Genomic DNA, 26,036 nt, shown 5'->3' with positions numbered 1-26,036 from the left:
CAATCGCTGAAAATATTCGCTTATACTAGTTAAATATGTTAAACGAATTTGATCTGAATCATTTTTATCTATAAAGAATGAACAATAAATCATGCATTACCAATCATTCTAACAGATTATATTCTGACTAATAAACTACGTAAATATTGCTTTATGCAATCAGATTTGAAATTATGAACCAAAGATCAGTTACCACTCAAATCTTTTTTTCGGCGTTAAAAAATCATAAACAAAAGTTTGTATGTTCTTATAAATTGAAAGTTTTTCATATATCTTCTACTTTTTTTTTATTAATACCGCTCTATTCATTTTTTTCCAGAACAAACGACTGGGTAGCTGATCATTACGCCGACACCCCGTTGATGTCAACTTACTTATTAGCCTTTGTTGTTTGTGATTTCAAATCTAGAGACGTCATAACTTCAAAGAATGTATTAGTAAGTATTTATAATGTAATTTGTCAACACTTCAATAATCCAACATAATTATCATTTCATCTGCTGTTGTTTGCGTGAATGATGATAAATATCTGCTGAAACCAGTTAATTGAGATATTGAATTAACTCATTTGTATTTTTGTCCATCTAATGAGTTAAACCTTTTTCATTGTTTTTACATAAATAAGGCCGTTAGTTTTCTCGTTGGAATTGTTTTACATTGTTTTATCGGAACCTTTTATAGCTCACTATTCGGTATGGGCTTTGCTCATTGTTGAAGGCCATACGGTGACCTACAGTTGTTAATGTCTGTGTCATTTTGGTCTTTTATGGATAGTTGTCTCATTGGCAATCATACCACATCTTCTTTATATCATCATACATACTAAGATTTTGTACCCCAGACGAGCGTAATGTGTGCAAAGGACTCATCTGTAACGCTCGAATTATATATATATAAAAAAAGGCGAAACTGAAAGCATCGAGGAACCAAAATTCTGATATTGCCAACAAAAATCTATTCTTTGGACAAACAGGCTTTGGTATTTCGAATTATTAAAAGTTTTTCAACAGTTAATTTTGATTTCATGTAATATTGCATGTTGCTTTCAAACAAATTTATTACCACACAATACACCCAAGAATTCTATTAAACACTGAAGCAAATGTGGCCTGGTGAAATCCTCGTATTATGGAGGTAGTGTTCAACTTCTACGAATGTTGGCATTCTTTTCTTTTGAAATAAAAAAATGTGCTGATCACATGCGTATCGAATCTCAACTTACAGTCAACAACAAAGATACACGAATGTGGATTTAAAAGAGGATGACTTTAAATGTCCGTCGTGTATTTTTCGACCCTCTTTTATACATGAACCATATAAATTCGATTATTTTGACGCAATTGAACCAACTGAAAAAAAAAAAATCAGAAAGATGTTATTTATTCAATTTTACCATTAAAAAAAACACAAAAGGATTGAAAATGGCTTAATACATCATTTTAAATATGCTTAACAAGTATTATTTTACATTAGTTCAGAATTTGGACTCGTCCAGCAGCATTCGACCAATCAGGATACGTTTCAGACCTTGGAAGCAAAGTTCTGACTTTCTATGAAGAATATTTTAAATATCCATTCATGCTTCCAAAACAAGGTGAGAAAAGTATGTATTAGAATCTATGCTCGCTTCCGAAACACGATGAGATGTGAGAGGTACATATATACGAATCCATTTTTGCTTCCGAAAAACAGTGAGAGGTACAAGTATACGAATCAATTTCCGCTTCCAAAATAAGGTGAGAGGCATATGTAGAAAAATTTCGAATCCAAAACAAGGTGAGATGTATGACTATACGAATCGATTCCTTCTTCTAAAAGAAGATGATAGGTATATGTATACGAGTTAATTTCCGTTTTCTAATCAAGATGAGGGGTAAATGCATACTTGTCAATTTCTGCTTCCTAAACTAGAAAAGAAGTTAAAGTCAATGTCCGTAAGGTAAGATGTATATGCAAACGAAAGTTTTACGTTTTTATCACAATATAGACGATAGATACCAGAGGGACAGTCAACTAGAACAAAACACTTTGTTTTGTGTAAAAGACCAACATACAAACAATAAGTTTGTTCACACATTTTTGTCAAAATAACGGAACTTGAAGCGACTGTCATACAAATGAGAGGTTTAGCTGGCTATAAAACTAGATTTAATCCACAAGTTCTACATAAGAAAATGCATGAACCAAGTCAGGAATATAACAGTTGTTATCCATTCATTTGTTTTGTTTGATCTCTTTATTTTGCCTTTTGTTTTTCGTTTTTTAACATTCCTTGAAGTTCGATATTATTTTTTGTTTTACATTTTATTTAAAAGTTCAATGGAAAAGATATATTCCACATACTTACTAAATCTTAATATATTTTGTGAGAGAACCATTATCTTCATAGCGGAACGTAAAGTTTATGGATACTGCTCATTTCTTTTCTTGCATCCTAAGAAGAAACTGTCAAAAACATTCGAGTTTTTTTCAAACATTTTTAATTTTCAGTTTATTCCTATAAAGATGTAATTAAGTCAAGATTTTGTAGATTGGCCTTATTCGCACGTGTTTGTTTTATTTGCAACGTATTTTGCAGTGTATTGTTTATTTTTGAAGATCTGATTGGTATTCCAGATTATATTATATTTGCACTATATTTTGTAAATAGTTATCAAAGGTACCAGGGTTATAATTAAGTACGCCAGAAGAGCGTTTCGTCTACATAAGACTCATCAATGACGCTTATATCAAAATATTTATAAAGCCAAACAAGTACAAAGTTAAAGAGCATTGAGGATTCAAAATTCCAAAGTTGTGCTAAATACGGATAAGGTTTATCTATTCATTGGACGTAACGTATTCTTTTTCCTTTTCAAGATGTAATTGGTGTCCCAGATTTTCTTGGCTCAATGGAAAATTAGGGACTGATAATCCAGAGAGAGGAAGCTATGTCGTACATTCCTCAGAAAACATCAGAAATCTTTAAAGAGTTTGTTACCAATGTTTTATCGCATGAGTTGTCACACGTGGTAAGTAGAAAATAAAAAAATGATATTCCTTCTTTCTTGAAATATGATAAATTTGTCTTTCATCTTAAGCGTGTTTTGATTCAGATCACACCCTGGTGCTTAATTAAAGAATATCATTTATCGTAAATTTTAAGGACGCCATCACGAAGTGGTTGACCGTTATGGAATAACCGTTTTGCAGATGATATAGGATATGTTCCTTACGTCGTAACTACAATCTCCTTCCCTTTCGTCGTGGACGTAACCTACCGAATAAGACTGTTTTCCGGGTTTGTTATAACATAAGCAACACCACGGGTGCCACATGTGGAGCAGAATCTGCTTACCCCTCCGGAGCACCTGAGATCACCCCTAGTTTTTGGAAGGGTTCGGTTTGCTTATTCTTTAGTTTTCTATGTTGAGTCGTGTGTACTATAATTATTGTTTGCCTGTTTGTCTGTTTTATTTTTAGGCATGACGTTGTCAGTTTATTTTCGATTTATGAGTTTGGCTTTCCCTCTGGTATCTTTTTATCAAGTACAGTTATTGTTTATTTCGAAATATTTTTATTATCAGCTTTATTACATGATACATAATAGAGAGCACAAAAGTTATTATGTTAAAACTGAAAAAAAAAGAATAAAGAGATTATGTATTTCCTACTTTTATCTTGTTTCTTTAGAGACACGCTGAACAAATGACAGACACAATGATATCTGATATACAAATGTATAATAACAATATATGTATATAAAACTTCAGGTTCAATCGTATGAATATCTGTTTTGCAAACTTGCATCTATAGCATGTAGAATGCTAGTAATTTAAAAAAAAAGTGTTTTTTTTCCCGTTTGAATTGTTTTACACTATTAGTTTTTGTTACCCTTTATAATGTGCTGTTCGGTGGGAGTCAAAGCTCCGTGTTGATAACATTGACTAATAACGGTTTACTTTTATAAATAGTTACTTGGATGGAGATCTGTTTCATTGGCACTCATACCACATATTCTAATATCTATATAAACACTCTTTGATTGACGGATCTAATATTATTTATTTCTAACTTTATATTTTATTTTGCAGTGGTTTGGGAACTTAGTGTCCCCTTCATGGTGGGATGACTTATGGTTGAATGAAGGATTTGCCAGCTATATCGCATATGTTGCAATGAATTACGTAGTACCAAGTTGGTTGCCAGTAAATATTTAATTTAAATGCAATATTGCAATACTATATTAACTTACTGTCATGCGTATCACGTTTACCTGATTTGTTATAACATGATCAACACGATGGGTGCCACGTGTCGTGCAGGACTACAGCAGATAGTTAACCTTGCAAGGCTTGTCAAAAAGTTGATTGTTGCAAAGGTTCTTTTAAGATACTTATATATTCATATAGCATCTTTGGTTTTTAGTTAATTTTAATGAAGTTAAAGATCATAGAATTGTAACTGTAACTTTTCTATAAGTTATGTTCGATATTTAAGATCTTTGTTAATCAAGATTTTTAGAAAATGATGATTTCGAATAAAGCCATTTTACATCAGGTTGCTTTGTTTTGGTGTTGATGTACACTTCATCAGACCAAAAATAATGTAAATTGCTGGAAACAAAAATTGTTTTAAAAAATTACAGCAGAAAAGCTCATTATATGGAATAACACATGAAGTATTCGTTTAAAAGCTACAATGTTATTATACTTTGCCAAAATGAAGATTGCACAAATATAATAAAAAGGACGGGTCACCGCGCTATTTATTAAGCTATGAGCTGTTGCAAATTGCATAAATTTGGTTAGAGTTATCATGAATGAAAAAAACACATTTATGTGCTAAAAATAAGTCTATAAGATAAAGTTTAGAAAAAAAAATTGTGAGAAGATCGGTTTTATAACATTTTTTTTAAAAAATGAAAATAAAAATGGTGTTACCGAACTTGTTTTCTTGCTTCAAGTAAAAATAATAAAAAAAAAAACATATTATTTTAATCATGTTGTTTTCAAACACATAAAAACAATATTTGCCACAGTATGTCCTTGAAGCTATAAGATGTCCAAAATTCTCAAATAGTAAGGATAGTACACAAACAAGTAAAACGAACAAAGTTTTATACGTGGATTCCTTGTATATATGTTCTTTTGATGAAGCAATAAGATAAAATCGTAGTTGTTGTTATGCATATCTTATCAATAGATATAAGGAGATATGGCATGAGTACGTATGTGACAATTTTCCGCCCATGTCTCAATATACAGCAGTAAGGTAATAGCAGGTCAAAATGCCAGCATCACACTTGCGTAGTTCTATCATAAAACAATCCGCTGCAGCTATTTCAATAACAATAATTTAGTTTCGATCTTCACGCTGGTTGATAAAACGCGTTTTACGTACAACTACATATTCAAAGTTTTACATAAGATTTTCATCTTGATTTTTTGAAACTATGCTATGGATATGGTCATAATGTCACTCATACCACATCTTCATATATTTGTTCACAATTTATATAAGTTATATTCACAGTTATGATAAATCAAAACTTGAAATATTCAGAAATGTTTATCGAACCCTATATCAATGTATCTATTTTGTAGCTTGATGATTATGTGATATCAGATGTTCAGACGGCTTTAGCATTTGATGGTCTTATATCCTCACATCCTTTATATGTCCCTGTTACTAGTGCAGATGGCATAGATGCAACATTTGACGCCATTTCCTACAACAAGGTATGTATACGAAATCGAGAATTGAAACGGGGATTGTGTCCGAGAGACGATAGACAGTCAAGTGTACAATAGTAACAAAGGTGAAAGGTTTCTGACGGGACATGCGCAAAAAAATGCGGCGTAAGAAAAAGGCTTTGTAATTATATCAATGTAACTATCTATTAAAGTAAAAACAATTCTTTAATCAGGTGATTGAATATGAACTTCTTACACGTATGATACGTCAGAGCGTTCTATATGTGTGGTACTTTGTAAGCCTTCATCACTTTTGATTTTGTTTAAAATTCGATTTAAATGCAATTGTCAATTCAAGGAATACAATGGAATATGCCACTAACTATCATCCACGTAATTTTAATATATAGTTTGCAGAGGTTTAACTTGCTATAAAAACAGGCCTTACTCAGTATTGTTTTCTGAAATTGTCGTTTACTAGTCGGCAATATGGCAGATGTTTTTTTATTTGTTTCGTTGATTGATAACGGTTGATTGATTTTGTTAGTTTTTGAAGGATTTCAGGTTTTTTAATTAGACTTGTAGTCTTATTGTTTGATCAGGAGAGTTCAACGCTATTTCCTGTATTCTACATTATTTCGCAGTCAAATTGACCTGTCATGAGCAGGGTTCGTAGTAGCAATTCTTGGCCTTAATCGATTTGAACTATCGACAGCCAAATAGAATGTTTGTATCTTCAAACAAGTGAAAAAACCTTCTTAATATGATTAGTTACGAAAAATAACTCTACATTGACAAAAAGAGATAGAATGAGACAATTCATTTTTACAAACTTTTAAGACGACCTCACATGAAGCTGGTCGTTATCCAATCAGTTTCATCGATACAAAATAGTTAAATTCTTACTTGTATGAATAGTTTTTCTTTGCATTATAATTTTTTTTCATGATGAAATAATGTTATGTTTAAGTGGGATAAAATAATCTGCAAAATACATATAAAGACATAAAGAAACGTAATATCAAAATTCCATGCGTTATAAGAATCGTGTTAACTGAAGGTTTGTTTATTTTTAGGGTGGATCTATTTTTAGAATGTTACAATTCATTGTGGGAGACGCAACATTCCGTAAAGGTATACAGGTAAGCCACAGTAAGATCCTTAGTAAACATATTCAGACAGTTTCATGGCATTCAATTTCAGTACTGTTCAGTAATATTTCGGATAGTTCAGTACGATTTTGATGGGGTAAGGTAAAACAGCTCCTAAACATTTCTGATTAACCCAAGTGGATAAGTCTGAAAATGTACAGAAAACTGAAATTGAATTAAGATTGATTTTTCTGTGTTTTAAGAACTGTTTAAGACTGACGAACTTATGCACATCATACCGATTTCAAAGCTCCGGCATATATTAAACTTGAGTCGATTGCACAATTAAGCTGTGTTTGATAATGTCCATCCCGTATGCTATATTTGAAGTATAAAAAAGCCTCATTTATTAATTATTAAATTGTTTTTAACAATTTCCAACTATGTTAACAGCCGCTTTGACTGATAGAAATAAAACCCCAGTTGCATTCGTATAGTATAATTTATTGGAAAAGATATGCAATTAGAAAGTTTAATGACAATACGTTAAGGAGCAAACCCTTTACAGGAACAACTACCCAGTTGTACATTAAATAAGATACGACAAAATTATGAAATAAGATAAACCCATCAGTACATGTGTCTGTGGTTGTAAAAAGAAAAGAAGAAAAAAAAACAAAACAAAATAAAACTCTCAAAAATATGTTTTGTCGGTATCAAATTTGCTGATTTCATTCATTTGCAATGAAATGAAAAAATAAAATACCATATTTCATCTTTGAATGTTGTATGTAAATCACATGCTTGTATTTTTGAAGAGATTAATTAGAGAGAAAGAATACGGAGTAATGGGCCATGACGATTTCTGGGAGGCTCTAAGGAAAGTAAGCACTCCTTCATTTGTTGTTGAGGATAGACACAAGACAATCTAGAATATAAAAAGAAGATGTGGTATAATTACCAATAAGACGACTCTCCACAAGAGACCGAAACGACACAAAAATTAACAATTATAGAAGTTCAAATTTATAATATGTGTCACAGGAGCATTTGTCAAGAAACAATATACGCTAAAAGTATTGAAAGTGTCATCGAGCTGCATTTTCTACACATTTTAACTAGCAGAAAGGTTGTCTCTAAACTTTACCTACTACATGCATTATTGTTATTTTCCTTTCAAAAAAAAAAAAAAAAAAAATCTAGAACTTGGGTAAATTGTGGTATTTGACCTTTTATGAACTATTGAAGACGTCTATGAAAAGAAAAAACGGGGGATATGGTGCAACATTTGTCACTCTGTACCGTAGGGAAAAATGACTTAACATGACCTAGAGCATCATTAATTATGTTTACCAGAACATCTACGTGTTGTTCACGTGGTTTCGAAACCTCGATTGAACACTTCCCTCTTATTTGAAATACATTTAACTTTTATATATTATCCTTGATATCAATAGACGTTTACCTTCTTATCTTTAGCTTCAATTTCGTCACTTGTCATATAAGTCGTGTTATGATATCAAAGGATTAACGTTTAAACAAGAAAACTTTCACGAACTACTGATTTTGTCCTTCCAATTTAGCAAAGTATAATGGATGGAAATAGTTATAACAGGTATAACAGGTATAAGAATTATAAGCCACTTGATGTAAAAGGGATAATGGACACTTGGACGTTGCAAATGAACTATCCAACAGTTTTCATGGAAAGAAAAGGATATGGCTTGAAACTGAGTCAATCCAGGTATCTTCTGGATAAAACTGCTACTGATCCAGGGACCTATTCCTCACCGTTCGGGTAAGTGTCATATATATAAACTATCTAAAGTATATGAAGGATGAATGGGAACTACAACAATGTTTTGTTCTACGTATTATTTCTTACTTCCAATGGTTAAAATAAGGGTTTTACCGTTAATCTGGTCTTTCAATAGTTTAGCACATTTATTAATCGTGTATATGTAGCGTTTTACATAAACTTGGATCTTTAATTATATTTCGCCTACCTTGTGTTGAACAGTTCAGTTAAGGTGTTATTGATTATGACAACACTTACCTTATATTCATTTCTGTTTGATGGTAAACACAATGAGTATCAAAGGATCAACCTAAATCGACATATTTATTTTCCAGGTATAAATGGGAAATACCTTTTACATTTACAACCCAAACAATAAAAGATTTTGACCAGGATAAGGATGACATAATCTGGATGAGAAAAGATGGCACAGACGGTTCGTATACTATTCAAAGAACGATTCCGTTTTACGTTTTGTTTTTCAGTAAGAAGTTGTGGTTCTTAACTGTGCTTAAGTTTAAAATAATTGAAGCCCATATCAATAATCTTGTCATGTAAACATGTACGTGCTAGGTCGATAAAATATTCCATTTGTTGTAAATGTACGTACCATAGATGGTGTCTTTATATGTTATGTGTATTCAACAAAACGCATAAGATAAAAGCGCACACAATAACAAATCTAAAATTGGTTTCAGTATTTCATGTGCATTATGTACCATAAGTACAGTTTGAACAAAAACAATATAATTATATAAATCCTCTCTCAAATTATATTTAAAGATATATTAAGACATATAGTTGCTTCTGTTCTTACGTATATTAACTTGTTGTGGTATCTTGATTTTATTGTATTACACAGAGAATAATATATGGCAAAATTATCCCGAAGTTTAAATATCAGCCCGAGAGCCTTAAGGCCCGAGGGATGATACGAGTCAAGGATGATACGGCATGTTATACGGATTTTGCCATGTTTTTACGCTTCATCACATATTAACATAGGAGAATATATAGGATTCTATCATTTTCTTATTGCCATATATATGTCTCTTATATAACATGAACAGTGTCTTGATATTGTGGGAGTGGTGTAACATAGTGATATTTGATACTTTTACTTTCAGTTTTCTTACCAAGAGTTAAATGTGGAAATGGCTGGTTTATAGGAAATATAAGACAATATGGATTCTACAGAGTAAATTACCCAGAAGACAATTGGGTCAAACTAATAGATCAGCTAAAGACGGATCATACGGTACATAATATTTTTTTATAACTTAAAGTTTTCTTAGAATATTTCTCGTTAGCTTCATTCGGTTACAGTGGTTATAGCGCTACATGTAGGTAGCTTTAAATCTTTTGCTTTCGCTGCTTTGGGTTTGATTGTCCCTGATGAAATAGAACCAGACAGACTTCGTAGGAACTTTATCTTATGCTTAATAGAAGAATAAAAAAGGGGTCACCGTTTATTTAAGCTCGCAATCTGACTTCGAAAGAAGCATACATTTTTGTAAAGGTACTAGTTTTCTGTTGAACTAAAAGGAGAAAAAAGGTAATATCGAAATAAAGAAAGAACTTAATTACAAAAATCGCTCAAATTTTACAAAAGTAATAAATTAAATTTGTAATGAATAAGAAAAATGTTTAATGTTATATTTTACCCTAGAGCCTCCTTAATAGTTTAGGAGAATTAGCCGATGCTAAAGATGGACGATCAAAAATATCAACACAGCACTAATGTACTTACTTTTAATACCAGAGTCAATAGATTATTGCGTACTAGGGTTGTAAGATGTCATATTGGCCTTGTATACTACAACAGTGCAAACGTTTCTGAACCAGGAATTTTCATTAGAAAACTTTCAATCAATTATGTGATAGTTTCAACATAAAGAGTAATTCTACAAGCATGTGTACGTTTTTTGTGTGTGGCACATACAGATTGTTTTTTGTTTAGCTTTTAGTTTGGATTTTAAAACCGGATGTAGTAGCATAGGTTATAAAAAGTAAAATCACAAAAATACTGAACTCAGAGGAAAATCTAATCGGAAAGTCCATAATCACATTGGCAAAATCAAATGACAAAACACATCAAAAACCAATGGAAAAGAACTGTCATATTCCTGACTTGGTACAGGAATTTTCAAATGTAGAAAATGGTGGATTAAACCTGGTTTCTAATGTTTTGCATCAAAAGACCAGTAATTTTGACTTTATTACGAGTTTCTGTTATACTTAATGTTAAATAATAACTCCGTTTTGATCCGAGTGAGGGCGGATTATCATACCAATATATATATATTAATACGTTTGTCGATTTTATTCTGAGACAACAGGAAAACATGTCTTCCTTTGAAAAATCGTATGTTTTAATGTTATAGGTTATTCATCCTGTAAATAGAGCTCAGCTAATTAATGATGCATGGAGTCTGGCAAAGTAAGTACATGTACATATAACACACTTACTGCTGTGGGGTTCATATAGTTTCATATAACATAATGTTTTAATCGCATTTGTCAGTTGCATGGGATATACATCATTGTCACAGGAATGAAGACAGTTCAAAAGGACTACTAAATATCATTATAACCGTTTCCAGGGGGTTTTGCTCATAGTTGAAGGCCATACCGGTACATATAGTTGCTTCCTTTCTTGTTCATTGGTCAATAAGCGGAGAGTCGATCCTAAACGGGGAATGTTTATATAAGGAAATGTATGCATATCTTCTAAACATTGTATATAATAGAGTTATCAAATCAAGAGTTTGCAATCAGTTTTTGTATATATATAGAAGGTCGATTATTAGCTTGGAATAAGTTCGAAAAATTAAACAAATAACAATGATAATTCTTGCTGATTTTTTACTTACTCGGCTGTCTGTCCTGTACCAAGTCAGGAATATGACCATTGTTATATTATAGTTCATTTCTGTGTGTGTTACATTTTATCGTTGTGTTTCCGTTGTGTCGTTTGTTTTCTCTTATTTTTGAGTGTGAATTCACATTACTATAAGACGTGTCACGGTACTTATCTGTCCAAAATGCATGTATTTGGTTTTGATGTTATATTTGTTATTCTCAAAGGATTTTGTCTAATGCTTAGTTCGTTTCTGTGTGTGTGTGTGTGTGTGTTACATTTAAATGTTGTGTCGTTGTTCTCTTATATTTAATGCGTTGCCCTCAGTTTTAGTTTGTTACCCCGATTTTGTTTTTTGTCAATGGATTTATGAGTTTTGAAGAGCGGTATACTACTGTTGCATTTATTTATACCCTCCAGGAGGAAACTAAACTAGTAGTGCATCCTTACATCATACTGAATAAAAAGAACAATTGATATATCAATAAAAACAGTAGATTACCGAAACCGATTGGTAATATCCTATAACTAAGAAGCTGCGGATATCATCGCGAACCCGGATACGCCAGTGCAGCTAAACACCCATAAACTATTATACAGCTATAATAGGTACAACCCGTTTTAAAAGCATCAAAAACAAACAAAAATCAAACTGAATTTAACTAAAAAAGTGTTGTTTTCTTTTTTTCTCTAAGATTGTCATATGATTATGTAACACATATTTTTCTTTTAAGATCGGGTGACCTTAGTATGAAAATAGCCCTCCAAACTCTTGAATACTTATCAATGGAAGATAGTAATTTCCCGTTCGATACTGCCGGTAAAGAACTTACGTACGTAAGGAACATGCTAGAAAGTACAGACATATATGCTGACTTATCGGTAAGCTTTTTTTTATTTTTTGCTTTTTTGGTTGTTTTAAAGTATATCATTTCCTTACAAAATTGTACATGTGTATTTGTTTTTTGTTTTGTTGTAAGATTATATATTAACAAACTTTTCTAAAATTGTCCGATTATAAATTTTAAAATTATCAAAAAACTAAGGTTTCAACTCCCTCAGGCAAAGTTGATTTTAGATGAATTTGGCTATCAATTTTAGGTATTTTTCTCATAAAGCTCTTCAACGATTTCAGTATTTATACTTCCTCTGATTTCAAATGTTTGGCTTTGAGCGTATCCAATGAAGGACAATCCATAAAAGCGAACTCGCTTCGGACGCATTGAACTTTTTTTATTGAACGTGCTGTTTTCAATTTTTTACTAGTACATGTTTGTTATATAAATATTTCAATTAAAACTTGTTTAATGTATTAAAGATTGTTCCTTTGAACATAATGTTCTTAATTTTTAGTTTTCCAACTTGCAATTACTTGAAAATACCCGGAATGTTTTTGTGACCAAGAGACTAACTTAGGTTGATGTTAGGGATTTTTAACTACCTTGACTGGCTTAAAAACCCTATTACGGTATATTTACAAAAGCACGAAACTTCCTTCTCTTTATGGCGGGTTGTCTTGTACAAACACTACCGTCGTAGGTAAAAGAAAACGGTATTTTCAATATTCACCATTATATATATTTTTATAGATCGATAAATGTCTTTATTCCGCAAGTTGAAAAAAGGAATAACAATATTTGCTGATTAAATCACATCTATAATAAGTTATTGCTCAATTAGCAGAACTCGTTGACTCAATTTTGGGAATAAGATTCGTATTCTAAAGATATTAATGATATTCAGAAAAGACCTTTGTGATGCGGCTTCTCGGAACAAAAAGACCCTTTTTACACAATAAGTTTTATTAAAAATATAGTTATACGCATTCATTAAATAACTCCATCGTATTGCCACTTTTATTATATGGTTATTTGCTCTTCTAATCAGGACAAATGATGAAGAACAGGCCAGTGTTAAAAAATGTCTTATATCACTGCATAAGAATCTTTTATTACGTACTATTTTTTAATACCTAGTATTAGGGATATTGACCCTATTACAGTTGACACTTTCCTATCTCAGGAATATATTAAATTAGCTGTCTTTGGCAAAACTTTTGAGAATTTTTGGTCCTCAATGCTCTTCAACTTCGTACTTTATTTGGCCTTTTTAACATTTGTTTATTCGAGCGTCACTGATGAGTCTTGTGTAGACGAAACGCGCGTCTCGTGTTGATATGAAAATTTAATCTATGATGAGTTTATCTTCAACTTCGTCCTCAACTAAATTTGAACTTATGAGAAATTTGGCTTTTAATTCATCTCTTTGTGTATGCCCACAAAATCCAAGATCATAGTTATTCCAAGTATAATAAGTATTCTACTGTAATTGACAAATATTTATACTTACTGCATTTTATACATGTTATACTGTATCGTTTTTGCTTTGTTGTAGGCATTCTTGAGTAAAACATATTCCCCTCCATTGATGGATTTAAGCTTGTTGTATAGCTAGCTACATGTAAACTCATTTGTGCGCCAAAACATTTCATTTTGCTACGCAGCTATTCATAAACAGTTGTTTTGCCTATGTGCATATTCCTTTACAGCTGTTTTGTGGAGAAGGATCTGCTTATAATTCAAGAGCACCCGAGATCAACCCCATTTATTGTGGGTTTCGTAAATAGGTGAAATAAGGAATTACACGTAATTAATAAACATTTAAGTAAATATCTGTAATTACTAGCCCCTTTAGTAATTACATGTATTTACTAGTTGTTTCAGTGATTACTGGTATTCACTGATTTTATTGTCATTTTTACAGCTATTTACTAACTTGATATTTTTGTTTTAAAATTAAAGACATAAATCAAGATACCAAATACGAAGGTAATGGGTAGGGATTTTTAGGGCTTACTTAAGGATTAAGGAATATAAGACACATCAAAAATGTATACTCTTTAGTGTTTGTGAATTGAAACTGAAAATTGTTGTTTTATAAGTTTTGAAACTCCCTAAAAGTCATGTTCAGCATGCAAGGCAATGACAATCCAAAATTGAGAAATACATTTCCGAGAAGTTCATTGGCAACTTCGCCAGCTCTTTTTCATAAAAGACGTTTGATTATGCCAAATTTGTTTAAATGATCTTGAAAATTCTTAAAATTTCTTAATTTTGTTAAATTAAAATCTCCATCAGACATAGTTTGCCTTTCAACGTGCCCAATGAAACGAGTTAAATTCCTCAAGTTTTACAAAATAGTTTTAACTACGACTTCTTTTGTCAGACATTTGCGACGAAGCTGACATTCTTCACCAAAATTTATACAAATTGATTGCGTTAAGGGTCTCATTTTTATATTTCTGTGTTTCTCTTTTTTATGAGTTTTTAAAACCTCAAAAAGGTGATATACCTGAACAAAATTCTATCATCGTGTTTTGCTGTATAAGAATGATCTTTTTGTGGATTGAATAAGTCTACTAGATGGTCTATCCCCTTTGTTTTACTTTCAATGTTGACATTCTTTTGTCGCAAAAGCGAGACATATCAATCCAACCTACATTCCGTTGTCAGCGGCGTCAACAAATTTTCACTCTGTGGTTAAGTTTTTTTAAATTTTGATAACTTTCCTTAATTATCCATGATTTGATTTTAGTGAGAGATATTAGCAAGCAAAATCGAGGGAATTGTGCAAATGATGATACAAGCATGAAAATTACCACAAAACATCATTATTATATACTTTTTAAGAATTAACTGCTGGCCATTAAAAAAAATGATTTTTTCAAGATGGTCACGGCCATTTTCTAAAACGGCTGTTTTCTTTAGTTTGAAAATTCTGATTTTTCTGGAAAACTTTTCTTTGAACTTCTTTTTAGTACAAAACAATTACCAGGTTTGATGGATACATTCCTTACTTCACATATATATTAAAAATGAATATTTGACATATCCAGTATTTGCGCATGCGCTCAAATGTAACAAAATTTTTTCAAAAACATTTGAACTATTTACCATATATTTAGTGTTTTTGGATTTCTAATAATATTATGATTCGTGGTGTTTTGTCTGATGCTTGGTCCGTTTCTGTGTGTGTTACGTTTCGGTGTTATGTCGTTGTTCTCCTCTTATATTAAATGCGTTTCCCTCGGTTTTAGTTTGTTACCCCGATTTTGTTTTTTGTCCCTGGATTTATGAGTTTTGAACAGCGGTATACTACAAGGTTATGATACACATGTGTATAACACTTTTGCGCATGTGCAAACTATTTATAGACATCAAGAGCTATTTGTATGCACTACCAGGCAATTCTCAGGTATTCGATGGTGAAGGCGAAAATGTGGTTAATTCCGGAAAAACATCAATTGTAACTGCAGATCAGCTTATTTTTGAAATTCAATGGGAATGGCCTGATTTGTACGGAAACGATAAGTGTATCGTCATGTTTGGTGAATTTCACATTGAAATGACTTGTTATAAAACTCTGGATGATATATTTCGTGATAGGGGATGGACATGTTGTCTTACTGAAGCCAATATTGCAACACCAAGAACGGCAGATTCTCTTTATGTATGTTCAAATGTATTTAAAACTAGACAGGCCCATCAGACAACCGCATGTAGTTTCCTTGAATTGTTAATTTCAGATTATGAAAGCTAAACTCAGAATATATAATTTTGTCATAACTCTGTGGCGTTCAGTGATTTAAAAGACTAGTGTAAGGAAATAGAGTCATCTCGACCACAGTTTACTTCCTGGCGTTCAATTATAAATTAAGAATTTCATTTGATTTTGGTATTATGCTCATTTCATTAGTGAGACTTTGTAGTTTTCAAACAGTCCATATAAAGCATGATAGCATATTGTTTTAGGTCTTGATCATGTGAATGATGCTCGATCGTTACCGACCCGTCTCCGAGATATGACTTCCCTTCCCGAACATCACCCACAGCATGCACAGGTGGCGATGGAATTTGAAAATGATAATTTCACTGTACGTAAGACCAGCAAATTTCTTTCTTATTACACAATTGATCAGGCACAAAAACAGAATGATGCAATGGTGAAAGACGATGTTGGTGCCATATAATTAACCAACGATCACTTTTAGACAAATGGATGGAGGCTGGACCAGGAGTCAGTATACTAGAATATGAATTTGAAAGATCTAGTGGTTTGGGTCATTCTACAACAGACGAACGACATATAGAAGACTCTACGAAAACACAAAAAAAGATTTAGGGATTTGCAAAGTGATGAACGAGTCTGGAAATTCATTTCTAAAAGAGTCGTCAGATTTGTAAAAAAAAAATACTCCATTTAGGAAATTGTTGATTCGGAAACAGGTAAGATATTTAAATAAACTCCAAGATATTGGTTCAAACAATACGAAGATCTTTTAAAGTAAACGCAAAACGTCTTTGTCAAAAATAAAGCTAGAGAACCTTTAAAGTGATTGCGATATCTTTTCTAGACTTTTTATTTCTTGTCACAGTAGACAGTTATACTTGGAATATTTCTTTATCCATAAACTAAACTGTTCCTCCGTCTTTATCTCAGGATGTCACTTGAAATAGTGGTATTAAATAGGCTGCAAATGGGTTTACTTGAAACATTCTGTGATTTGCTGATCCAAATTCGGACGCAATTATCGTTGGTGGGGTAGCAATGGTTAATTCCCGGTCACAAAGTTTGGCAAAAATATTTGATGATTATACTAATTTTGTCATACTGCCTTATATAAAATCTTGCATCGATAAATATTTAAAAGTGATGTTTACTAAAGGTTCTTGTGGCAGATGGAAAGGTGTTGGTTCTGGTAGAACACCAAGGGTTTGTAGTAGTTTTCTCTGTGCAGATGACAACAAAACGAAATTTTTCAAGCTTCTTGATTACAAAATTGCTTCTTGAGAGACTAATACAAATATGTGTGTTACTCATGGTGAAAATATTCTTTGCAATTTCAATAAAGATACTTGCTATCTATCCCCTTGTAATCACGAAGAAGCAGATACACGAATGTTTGTCCATGTTGGGCATGATTATGAAAAGTGTTGTAAAATGTAATTTTAGGTAGTACTGACCCAGATGTAATAGTATCAATAATTGCAGCAATCGGGAAATTAGGTAGAACAAATTGTGGATAGGTTATGGAAGGAATAACCACTTTTGATGGTTTTCTGTACGCGACATATTAAATGCGTTTGGTCCTTGTGTAGCTGCTCTTAATTTCGTCCATGCATTCAGATGTGGCACTTTGTCGAATTGTCGTGAGAAAGGGAAGTGGTCAACTTGGCTAACAATGGAAGTTTTTCAGATGTAAAGGACGTTTTTGTTTTGGCTTAAGTATGAAGCGAGGCACGATGTGAATTGTTTGCCAGGAGGCAGCGGCATTGTGATAAAATTCCGCCTACAAGAGGTTCTTTTCCAGAGCACATAAAAAAAGAAGTATATCAAGGAGGAGTTGTTTGGGCTAAGCCTGATTCATGTATTCGACAGGTACATGTAACAAGTCATAAACATTGGGATTGGACGAAAGAAAGAATCATCGACATTTGGAAACCAAAATAGACTTCTTTGACTACTGTTGCATACTCGTGTCAGGAAATTTTGAAATGCGGAGGCGAAAATCCAGCTGTGTGGGTAACTGTAGATGCTACCGTTCTGGCCTTCCTTGTACGGGTTGTTGTATAGGCAACTATCAGATAATTATAAGATAAGCAACCTGTCTTTCTAACCAAACTAGACATTTAAACTTAACAAAGAGTGTTATCACTTATTAATTTGATGGACATTATAAAAATATTTTCTACGTATTTGTCGCCATTTTTTAACCGGAAGTCACTATTTTTTTCATTTATGTGTTGTTTTGTCGTACTTAGGAACTGTTTTTAACGTTTTATCATAAATTACATTGGATTATACCTATAACACATCTTTCAAGGATTTACATCCCTTGTGAAGTTGCTTGAAAGTATAAAAATTGAAATTTTTTACTTTTTTGCCGGCATTTTGAAACCGGAAGCCACCTTTAGTTTCATTAATGTGTTGTCTAGTCGTAATTTAGGAACTGTCATTTTTTTTATCAAATATAACATTGGATATTACATATAACACACCTTTCAAAGGATTAACGAATTATTGCCAATTTGTAATGACGTCATTTCCAAAATGTGTGGTGGCCATTTTGAAAAAATGATTTTTTTTCTGGCCAGCAGCGGATTTCTTTTAAGTATCATTTCATCAACCTTTATACCAAATTTCATGCTTGTATCACGACTTGCACAATTATGTTCATAATATCTCCCATTATTTCTACCAAAACTTTAACCGAAGCTTTTTTATGATCATAAGATAAATTTCAAGAAGTAAATTTTGTAAAAAATAAAATTAAGTTTTTCCGTATTTTACTTATAAATGAACTTAGTTTTTATGCCAGGTAACTCTACATTCACACTGTGGTTTGAGTTTTTCAAATTTCAACAAGTGTCTCAAAATATACTAGAATTCTACCAAACTTGGACAGAAGCTTGTTTATGATCATATGATAATCGATTCAAAAGTAATATTTGTAAACAAAAAATCCTTTTTTCGTATATAATTAGTTATCAAAGGTACCAGGATTATAATTTAGTACGTCAGACGCGCGTTTCGTCTACATAAGACTCATCAGTGACGCTCATATCAAAATATTTATAAAGCCAAACAAGTACAAAGTTGAAGAGCATTGAGGATCCAAAATTCCAAAAAGTTGTGCCAAATACGACTAAGGTAATCTATGCCTGGGATAAGAAAATCCTTAGTTTTTCGAAAAATACAAAGTTTTGTAAACAGAAAATTTATAAAAATGACCACATTGTTGATATTCATGTCAGCACCGAAGTGTTGACTACTGGGCTGGTGATACCCTCGGGGACGAAACGTCCACCAGCAGTGGCATCGACCCAGTGGTGTAAATAGTTATCAAAGGTACCAGGATTATAATTTAGTATTGAATACGTATTCATATGATGTACCCATGTTGGTCCGTCAATGTTGAGGGTACAAAACTTTGTATTTTTCGAAAAACTAAGGATTTTCTTATCCCAGGCATAGATTACCTTAGTCGTATTTGGCACAACTTTTTGGAATTTTGGATCCTCAATGCTCTTCAACTTTGTACTTGTTTGGCTTTATAAATATTTTGATATGAGCGTCACTGATGAGTCTTATGTAGACAGAAAATTTATAAAAATGACCACATTGTTGATATTCATGTCAGCACCGAAGTGTTGACTACTGGGCTGGTGATATAACTTATAAATGGACTATTTTTTCAGTTAACATTACATACACTCTGCAGTTAAAGTATTTAAAACATGTATTAGATTTCATAAAATCTCCTGGATTCTTACCAAATTTGGACTGAAGCTGCTTACCTTACTAGTCAAAAGATAGTATCTAGAAGACTTTTTTCTCAATTTTTGTTGAGCCTGCAACTAACAGCAAAAGTAGGCGATGCACTGGGTTCCACGAAACCCTTACAATTTTATAAGCTGAATACATCGATAACCCTTCTCCAACAGGGGTTGAATTGAAGGTCATATGAATGCGTATTCAATGAGGTCAAATTTTTAACTTGCAAGTGCACAACTCATCAACCATATGCATGTTCCTCAGCTTATTTGACAAAATAGAACCAGACTGGCTGCTAAAATTAAATTATAATTTAACTTATTATATTATTTTCATTAATGATTTAACAATAAACAAAATCCTTTTTGTTTTTTCTATATCTCGTAGCTAATGCACCTATAACAAAAAAAGTACATTTTAAGCTGATCACCGTTTTAAGATTACTCACTAATTTTCTAGTTAGTATTACCATAACTTTTGATCAGCTGACCAAATTACAAAACTGTTTTAACAGTTAGTAAATAGGTGTAAAAAATCATTTTAAAATTGGGAATTACTGGTAAAGACTGGGCCGTTTTAGGAATGACTTGTATTTACTGAGTGCATCGGGGATTACATGTAATTCCTAAATTTTAGTAATTACATGTAATTCCTAATTTCACCTATTTACTGTAACTTATACATTTTGTACATTTTATTAGTGATCAAGATAAAATTACTATTACTAACTATTTTACTGTTATGTTGATTGATTGTTGGTTCTTTGAACATAATTTTATCGTGACTGGTAGTTTTAATAAATGGAGAAAGACGGCATTCAACACCACTGGGTCGATGCCACTGCTGGTGGACGTTTCGTCCCCGAGGGTATCACCAGCCCAGTAGTCAACATTTCGGTGTTGACATGAATATCAATAATGTGGTGATTTTTTGTAAATTTTCTGTTTACAAAACTATGAATTTTTCGGAAAACTAAGGATTTTCTTATCCCAGGCATAGAGATTACCTTACCCGTATTTGGCACAACTTTTTGGAATTTTGAATCCTCAATGCTTTCAACTTTCTATTTGTTTGGCTTTATAAATATTTTGATATGAGCGTCACTGATGAGTCTTATGTAGACGAAACGCGCGTCTGGCGTACTAAATTATAATCCTGGTACTTTTGATAACTATTAGTAACATTACATTTGACAGCAAAACTGACTATCACTATAAATTAAGATAAGAAAATTATATTAAACTTAATGACAAAATTAGTGTTTTTGAGATATTTAAAGATTTTAAGGCCCTCGACTTCCCTTTTTACTGAAATTTCAGTATATTTCTAAAACAACAATCATCTTCTTAAAGCTGAACAAATTCAATCGTTTATTGTCACCTTTTTGCAGAACAATTATGTTTCCTTATATCACCATATCAGGTAAGTGTGATTTTGTTCATTTAAATGTTTTATAACAAAATATAGGTCCATGACTTCAGTTTTTACATTGAAAATTGGAAGTCCATTCAACCAGATTCTCAATGATTTGGAAGAATTATGTTCTGTCGACCATTGAGAGTCATGTCTACCTTAACTCTGGAATAAAGCAGCAAATTTCATTTATTTTAAATAATATAAGAACATTCGTAGTACAATTAAAATGATTAATTAAATAATATCAGTTTAATAAATAAGAAGATTGAATTTAAATAGATATAATTAATTTTTTTTAATTTTTGACCAATGAGTTTGGACGTTCTTTTGGTCTTTTTGGGGAATTGATTTTACAATTCAATCCTTTCAAACATATGTTAGTTTAAATAGAAGAAAAAACACGATAATCTAATCGGTGCAATTTAATAAATATAAGTTAGTGTTGTGGTGATTTCCATCCTTTAAGGGTGCTTTTAACATAGATAAATAAAATCGTATAATATAAGCAAAATGAGGATGTTAATTTTGATGCATGTCTTTTTGTGCTTCTTTTTTATAGTTATTAAGATGATAACACAATGTTGACTGCTGTACCCCTATTTTTGACATTTTTGACATTTTTACCTATTGTGTCTGTTTGTTTTGTTCACGCATCGATGGCAATATAATGGAATTTGATGCGACTGTCATTCAAGTGAGAGGTTTAGCTAGCTAAAAACCAGGTTCAATCCACAATTTTCTACATAAGAAAATGTCTGTACCAAGTCAGGAATATGACAGTTGTTATCCATTCGTTTGATGTGTTTGAACTTTTGATTTTGCCATTTAATTGAGGACTTTCCTTTTTGAATTTTCCTTGGAGTTCAGTATTTTTGTGATTTTACTTTTTTCAATGTCATAAGTATATAGAAATAGACCATACCAGGCTAGTTTTGAGCAAATTGGTCGAATTATGATTAAAATATGAAACCTACACATATGTACGATTATCAATTCTAGTTATTTTGGTCCATATAAGTCATTGTTGTGGTCATATTAAGGTCGTAAACATAAAGAAATTGTAAGCACTCATTGTTTTGAGCGAACCTAAATGCGATGTTGTTTAAGTTAAGATTTATATACATCGATATTTTTGTAAAACACATATTTAACCAAAACATGTACTCGGATACAGTTGTTGCTACTCTGAAAAACGTGATTAAGAAAATGAAGATTTTCTGGTACATTTATTGTGGGTTTGTACAGTAACAAATTTGAAGCACACATGCTAATATTTAACGCAACATTTAAGAAATAAATTTAATTATGCCTGCCATACTAATGTTTGATGAACTCAAATAGCTTACCGAAGAAACTCGATTTTAATCATGTTATAATTGTGTATGCAAGCATTATCTTTTGTCTGCATGTAACTCATCAGTAACACCTAACTCAAAACAGATAGACGGCTAAATGAAAATGAAGTGTTAATCAGCATTTAAAACAGAATATACCCAAAAGGTTGTGCCATAATATTTAACTATGGTTAAAAATATTATTGTTTCAATTAATTCAACTACATGAACAATGCATAACAGAACAAATGATAAATGTACATATCAATGATATTGACTAACCAGACAAATCTTTTACATGTATAATTATGAGCAATCTGTAAAAGTCTTATAAAATCCTTGTTAATTTTTAATAGTTTTTGAGCCCTCAAACTTGTCAATGATAAAGCTATGAAAGATCAAGAGAGAAAATTTTCCCGCCAAAATTTCAAAGGCTAGTACCTCGGAAACAAGCACATTGACCTATATAATTTTTTGTCTCATTTGGTTCCTTTAATAATTCCCTATCAATATATAGTAGTTTTATGAAAAGCTTGTTTTTTAGCTCACCTGGCCCTTAGGGCCAAGTGAGCTTTTCCCATCACTTTGCGTCCGTCGTCCGTCGTCCGTCGTCGTTGTTAACTTTTACAAAAATCTTCTCCTCTGAAACTACTGGGCCAAATTAAACCAAACTTGGCCACAATCATCATTGGGGTATCTAGTTTAATACATGTGTCCAACCAACCAAGATGGCCCTCATGGCTAAAAATGGAACATAGGGGTAAAATGCAGTTTTTGGCCTATAACTCAAAAACCAAAGCATTTAGAGCAAATCTGACAGGAATAAAACTGTTTATCAGGTCAAGATCTATCTGCCCTGAAATTTTCAGATGAATCGGACATTCCGTTGTTGGGTTGCTGCCCCTAATTTGGTAATTTTAAGGAAATTTTGCTGTTTTTGGTTATTAACTTGAATATTATTATAGATAGAGATAAACTGTAAACAGCAATTATGTTCAGCAAAGTAAGATTTACAAATAAGTCAACGTGACCGAAATGGTCAGTTGACCCCTTTAGGAGTTATTGCCCTTTATAGTCAATTTTAAACAATTTTTCGTAAATCTTAGTTACCTTTTACAAAAATCTTCATCTCTGAAACTACTGTGCCAAATTAATCCAAACTTGGCCACAATCATCTTTGGGGTATCTAGTTTAAAAAATGTGTCCGGTGACCCGGCCATCAAATCAAGATTGCCGCCAAGGCTAAAAATGGAACATAGGGGTAAAATGCAGTTTTTGGCCTATAACTCAAAAACCAAAGCATTTAGAGCAAATCTGACCTAAGTAAAATTGTTCATCAGGTAAAGATCTATCTGCCCTGAAATTTTCAGTTGAATCGGACAATCCGTTGTTGGGTTGCTGCCCCTGAATTGGTAATTTTAAGGAAATTTTGCTGTTTTTGGTTATTATCTTGAATGTTATTATAGATAGAGATAGACTGTAAACAGCAATAATGTTCAGCGAAGTAAGATTTACAAATAAGTCAAGTGACCGAAATGGTCAGTTGACCCCTTTAGGAGTTATTGCCCTTTATAGTCAATTTTTAACCATTTTTCGTAAATCTTGGTTATGATTTACAAAAATCTTCTCCTCTGAAACCACTGGGACAAATTAATCCAAACTTGGCCACAATCATCTTTGGGGTATCTAGTTTAAAAAATGTGTCCGGTGACCTGGCCATCAAATCAAGATGGCCGCCACAGCTAAAAATAGAACATGGGGGTAAAATGCAATTTTTGGCTTATAACTCAAAAACCAAAGCATTTAGAGCAAATCTGACATGAGTAAAGTTGTTTATCAGGTCAAGATCTATGTGCCCTGAAATTTTCAGATGAATCACACAGCCTGTTATTGGGTTGCTGCCCATAAATCGGTAATTTTAAGGAAATTTTGCTTATTTTGGTTATTATCTTGAATATTATTATAGATAGAGATAAACTGTAAACAGCAATAATGTTCAGCAAAGTAAGATTTACAAATAAGTCAAATTGACCGAAATGGTCAATTGACCCCTAAGGAGTTATTGTCCTTTATAGTCAATTTTTAACAATTTTCATAAAATTTGTAAATTTTTATTAACATTTTCCACTGAAACTACTGGGCCAAGTTCATTATAGATAGAGATAATTGTAAGCAGCAAGACTGTTTAGTAAAGTAAGATGTACAAACACATCACCATCACCAAAACACAATTTTGTCATGAATCCATCTGCTTCCTTTGTTTAATATTCACATAGAACAAGGTGAGCGACACAGGCTCTTTAGAGCCTCTAGTTTTGACTGAGTATCGAAATTCCTTAACAATAAATCTGTTCTGCTCAAACATTTTGTATACTTATAATGAATGTGAAAGTGTGCCTTTATATCACCAATGAAAACTGACTGACATTCCATATTTTCTGAACAATCGATCGATTTATTGAAAACACAAAAGTTCAGAAGTTTATCTAAAAGTTTGGACATCTGTTGACATAAAAAAGATTAATTTATGATTTTAATGTTAATTGACATAGATGTTATTATTAGGTTTTTGTAGAAAAGGATATTCACCAGATATGTTTGGTTTATTTACGGCTAAAATCGTTATAATAAGATAACCTCCCTTCCGTTATTATTAGTTTTTTGTCGAAAAGGATATAGTCCCCTTTCTATGAAACAGGTGTTTCCGTCAGTTTAAGAAGGTTATCATTATATTTGAATACTCATATCGACCCAATGGTGTAAATAGTTATTAAAGGTACCAGGCTTATAATTTAATACGTCAGACTCGTTTCATTTAAACTATACGTACCAGTGACGCGCAGATCAAAATAAATATAAAGCTAAACAAATACAAAATTGAAGAGCACTGAGGACACAAAATTCCAAAAAGGTGTGCCAAATACGACAAAGGCTATATTAAATTGTAATCCTGGTACCTTTGATAACTAGTTATATATGCTTGGGGTAGGAAAATCCTTAGTTTTTTTGAAAAAAAAAACATACTGTTGTAAACAGAAATTTTATAAAAATGACCATATAATTCATATTCATGTCAACACCGAAGTGCTGAGTACTTCAAGGGTGACATGACTCATTTTCAGTTTAATAACTGTTTCAACAAAAACATGGTAAAAACATACAACTTGTATCTAAACTTTTGTAATTTCTCCGGCTATTGAGGTGAAATATCACAAAATCAAGGTACGTCACACACGGTTGTTACGAAAATAGGTCGAAAAAATATTCCCTCGAACAGTTGTAGATGATTAATCATCTTTTTTATTGATGTAAAACATTTCTGTTTCTTAAACATATGTCATGAGTATTTTAAAGCACCATAATTTTTTTTTATTTATGGTTTCTACAGAATATTTTGTAAACTTGAGGTTATATGGTTACTAAAGCTTGTACACTGGTTAAATAAGGGGAGAAATTTGATTGTTTAACTTCCAGGGATGGTTATTTTCTTATATGCAATGAAATGTTATGTGAATATTTTTCTGGACA

General features: G+C 32.1%; 1 protein-coding gene across 1 annotated transcript; it reads left to right on the top strand.

Moving 5' to 3' along the window:
* Nucleotides 1-4,104: 4,104 nt before the first annotated feature.
* On the top strand, nt 4,105-12,755 carry LOC143052064 (glutamyl aminopeptidase-like). Its single transcript, XM_076225037.1, has 10 exons — nt 4,105-4,187; nt 5,586-5,720; nt 6,752-6,817; nt 7,585-7,650; nt 8,407-8,564; nt 8,900-9,000; nt 9,692-9,822; nt 10,949-11,004; nt 12,159-12,347; nt 12,743-12,755. The coding sequence occupies exons 1-10, from the start codon at nt 4,158-4,160 to the stop codon at nt 12,753-12,755; spliced, it is 945 nt and encodes a 314-aa protein (XP_076081152.1). The 5' UTR covers nt 4,105-4,157.
* Nucleotides 12,756-26,036: the final 13,281 nt, after the last annotated feature.

Source organism: Mytilus galloprovincialis, chromosome 11 (genome assembly GCF_965363235.1).
Source record: "Mytilus galloprovincialis chromosome 11, xbMytGall1.hap1.1, whole genome shotgun sequence".
Lineage (NCBI taxonomy): Eukaryota > Metazoa > Mollusca > Bivalvia > Mytilida > Mytilidae > Mytilus > Mytilus galloprovincialis.
This window is presented reverse-complemented; position numbering and strand designations above follow the sequence as displayed.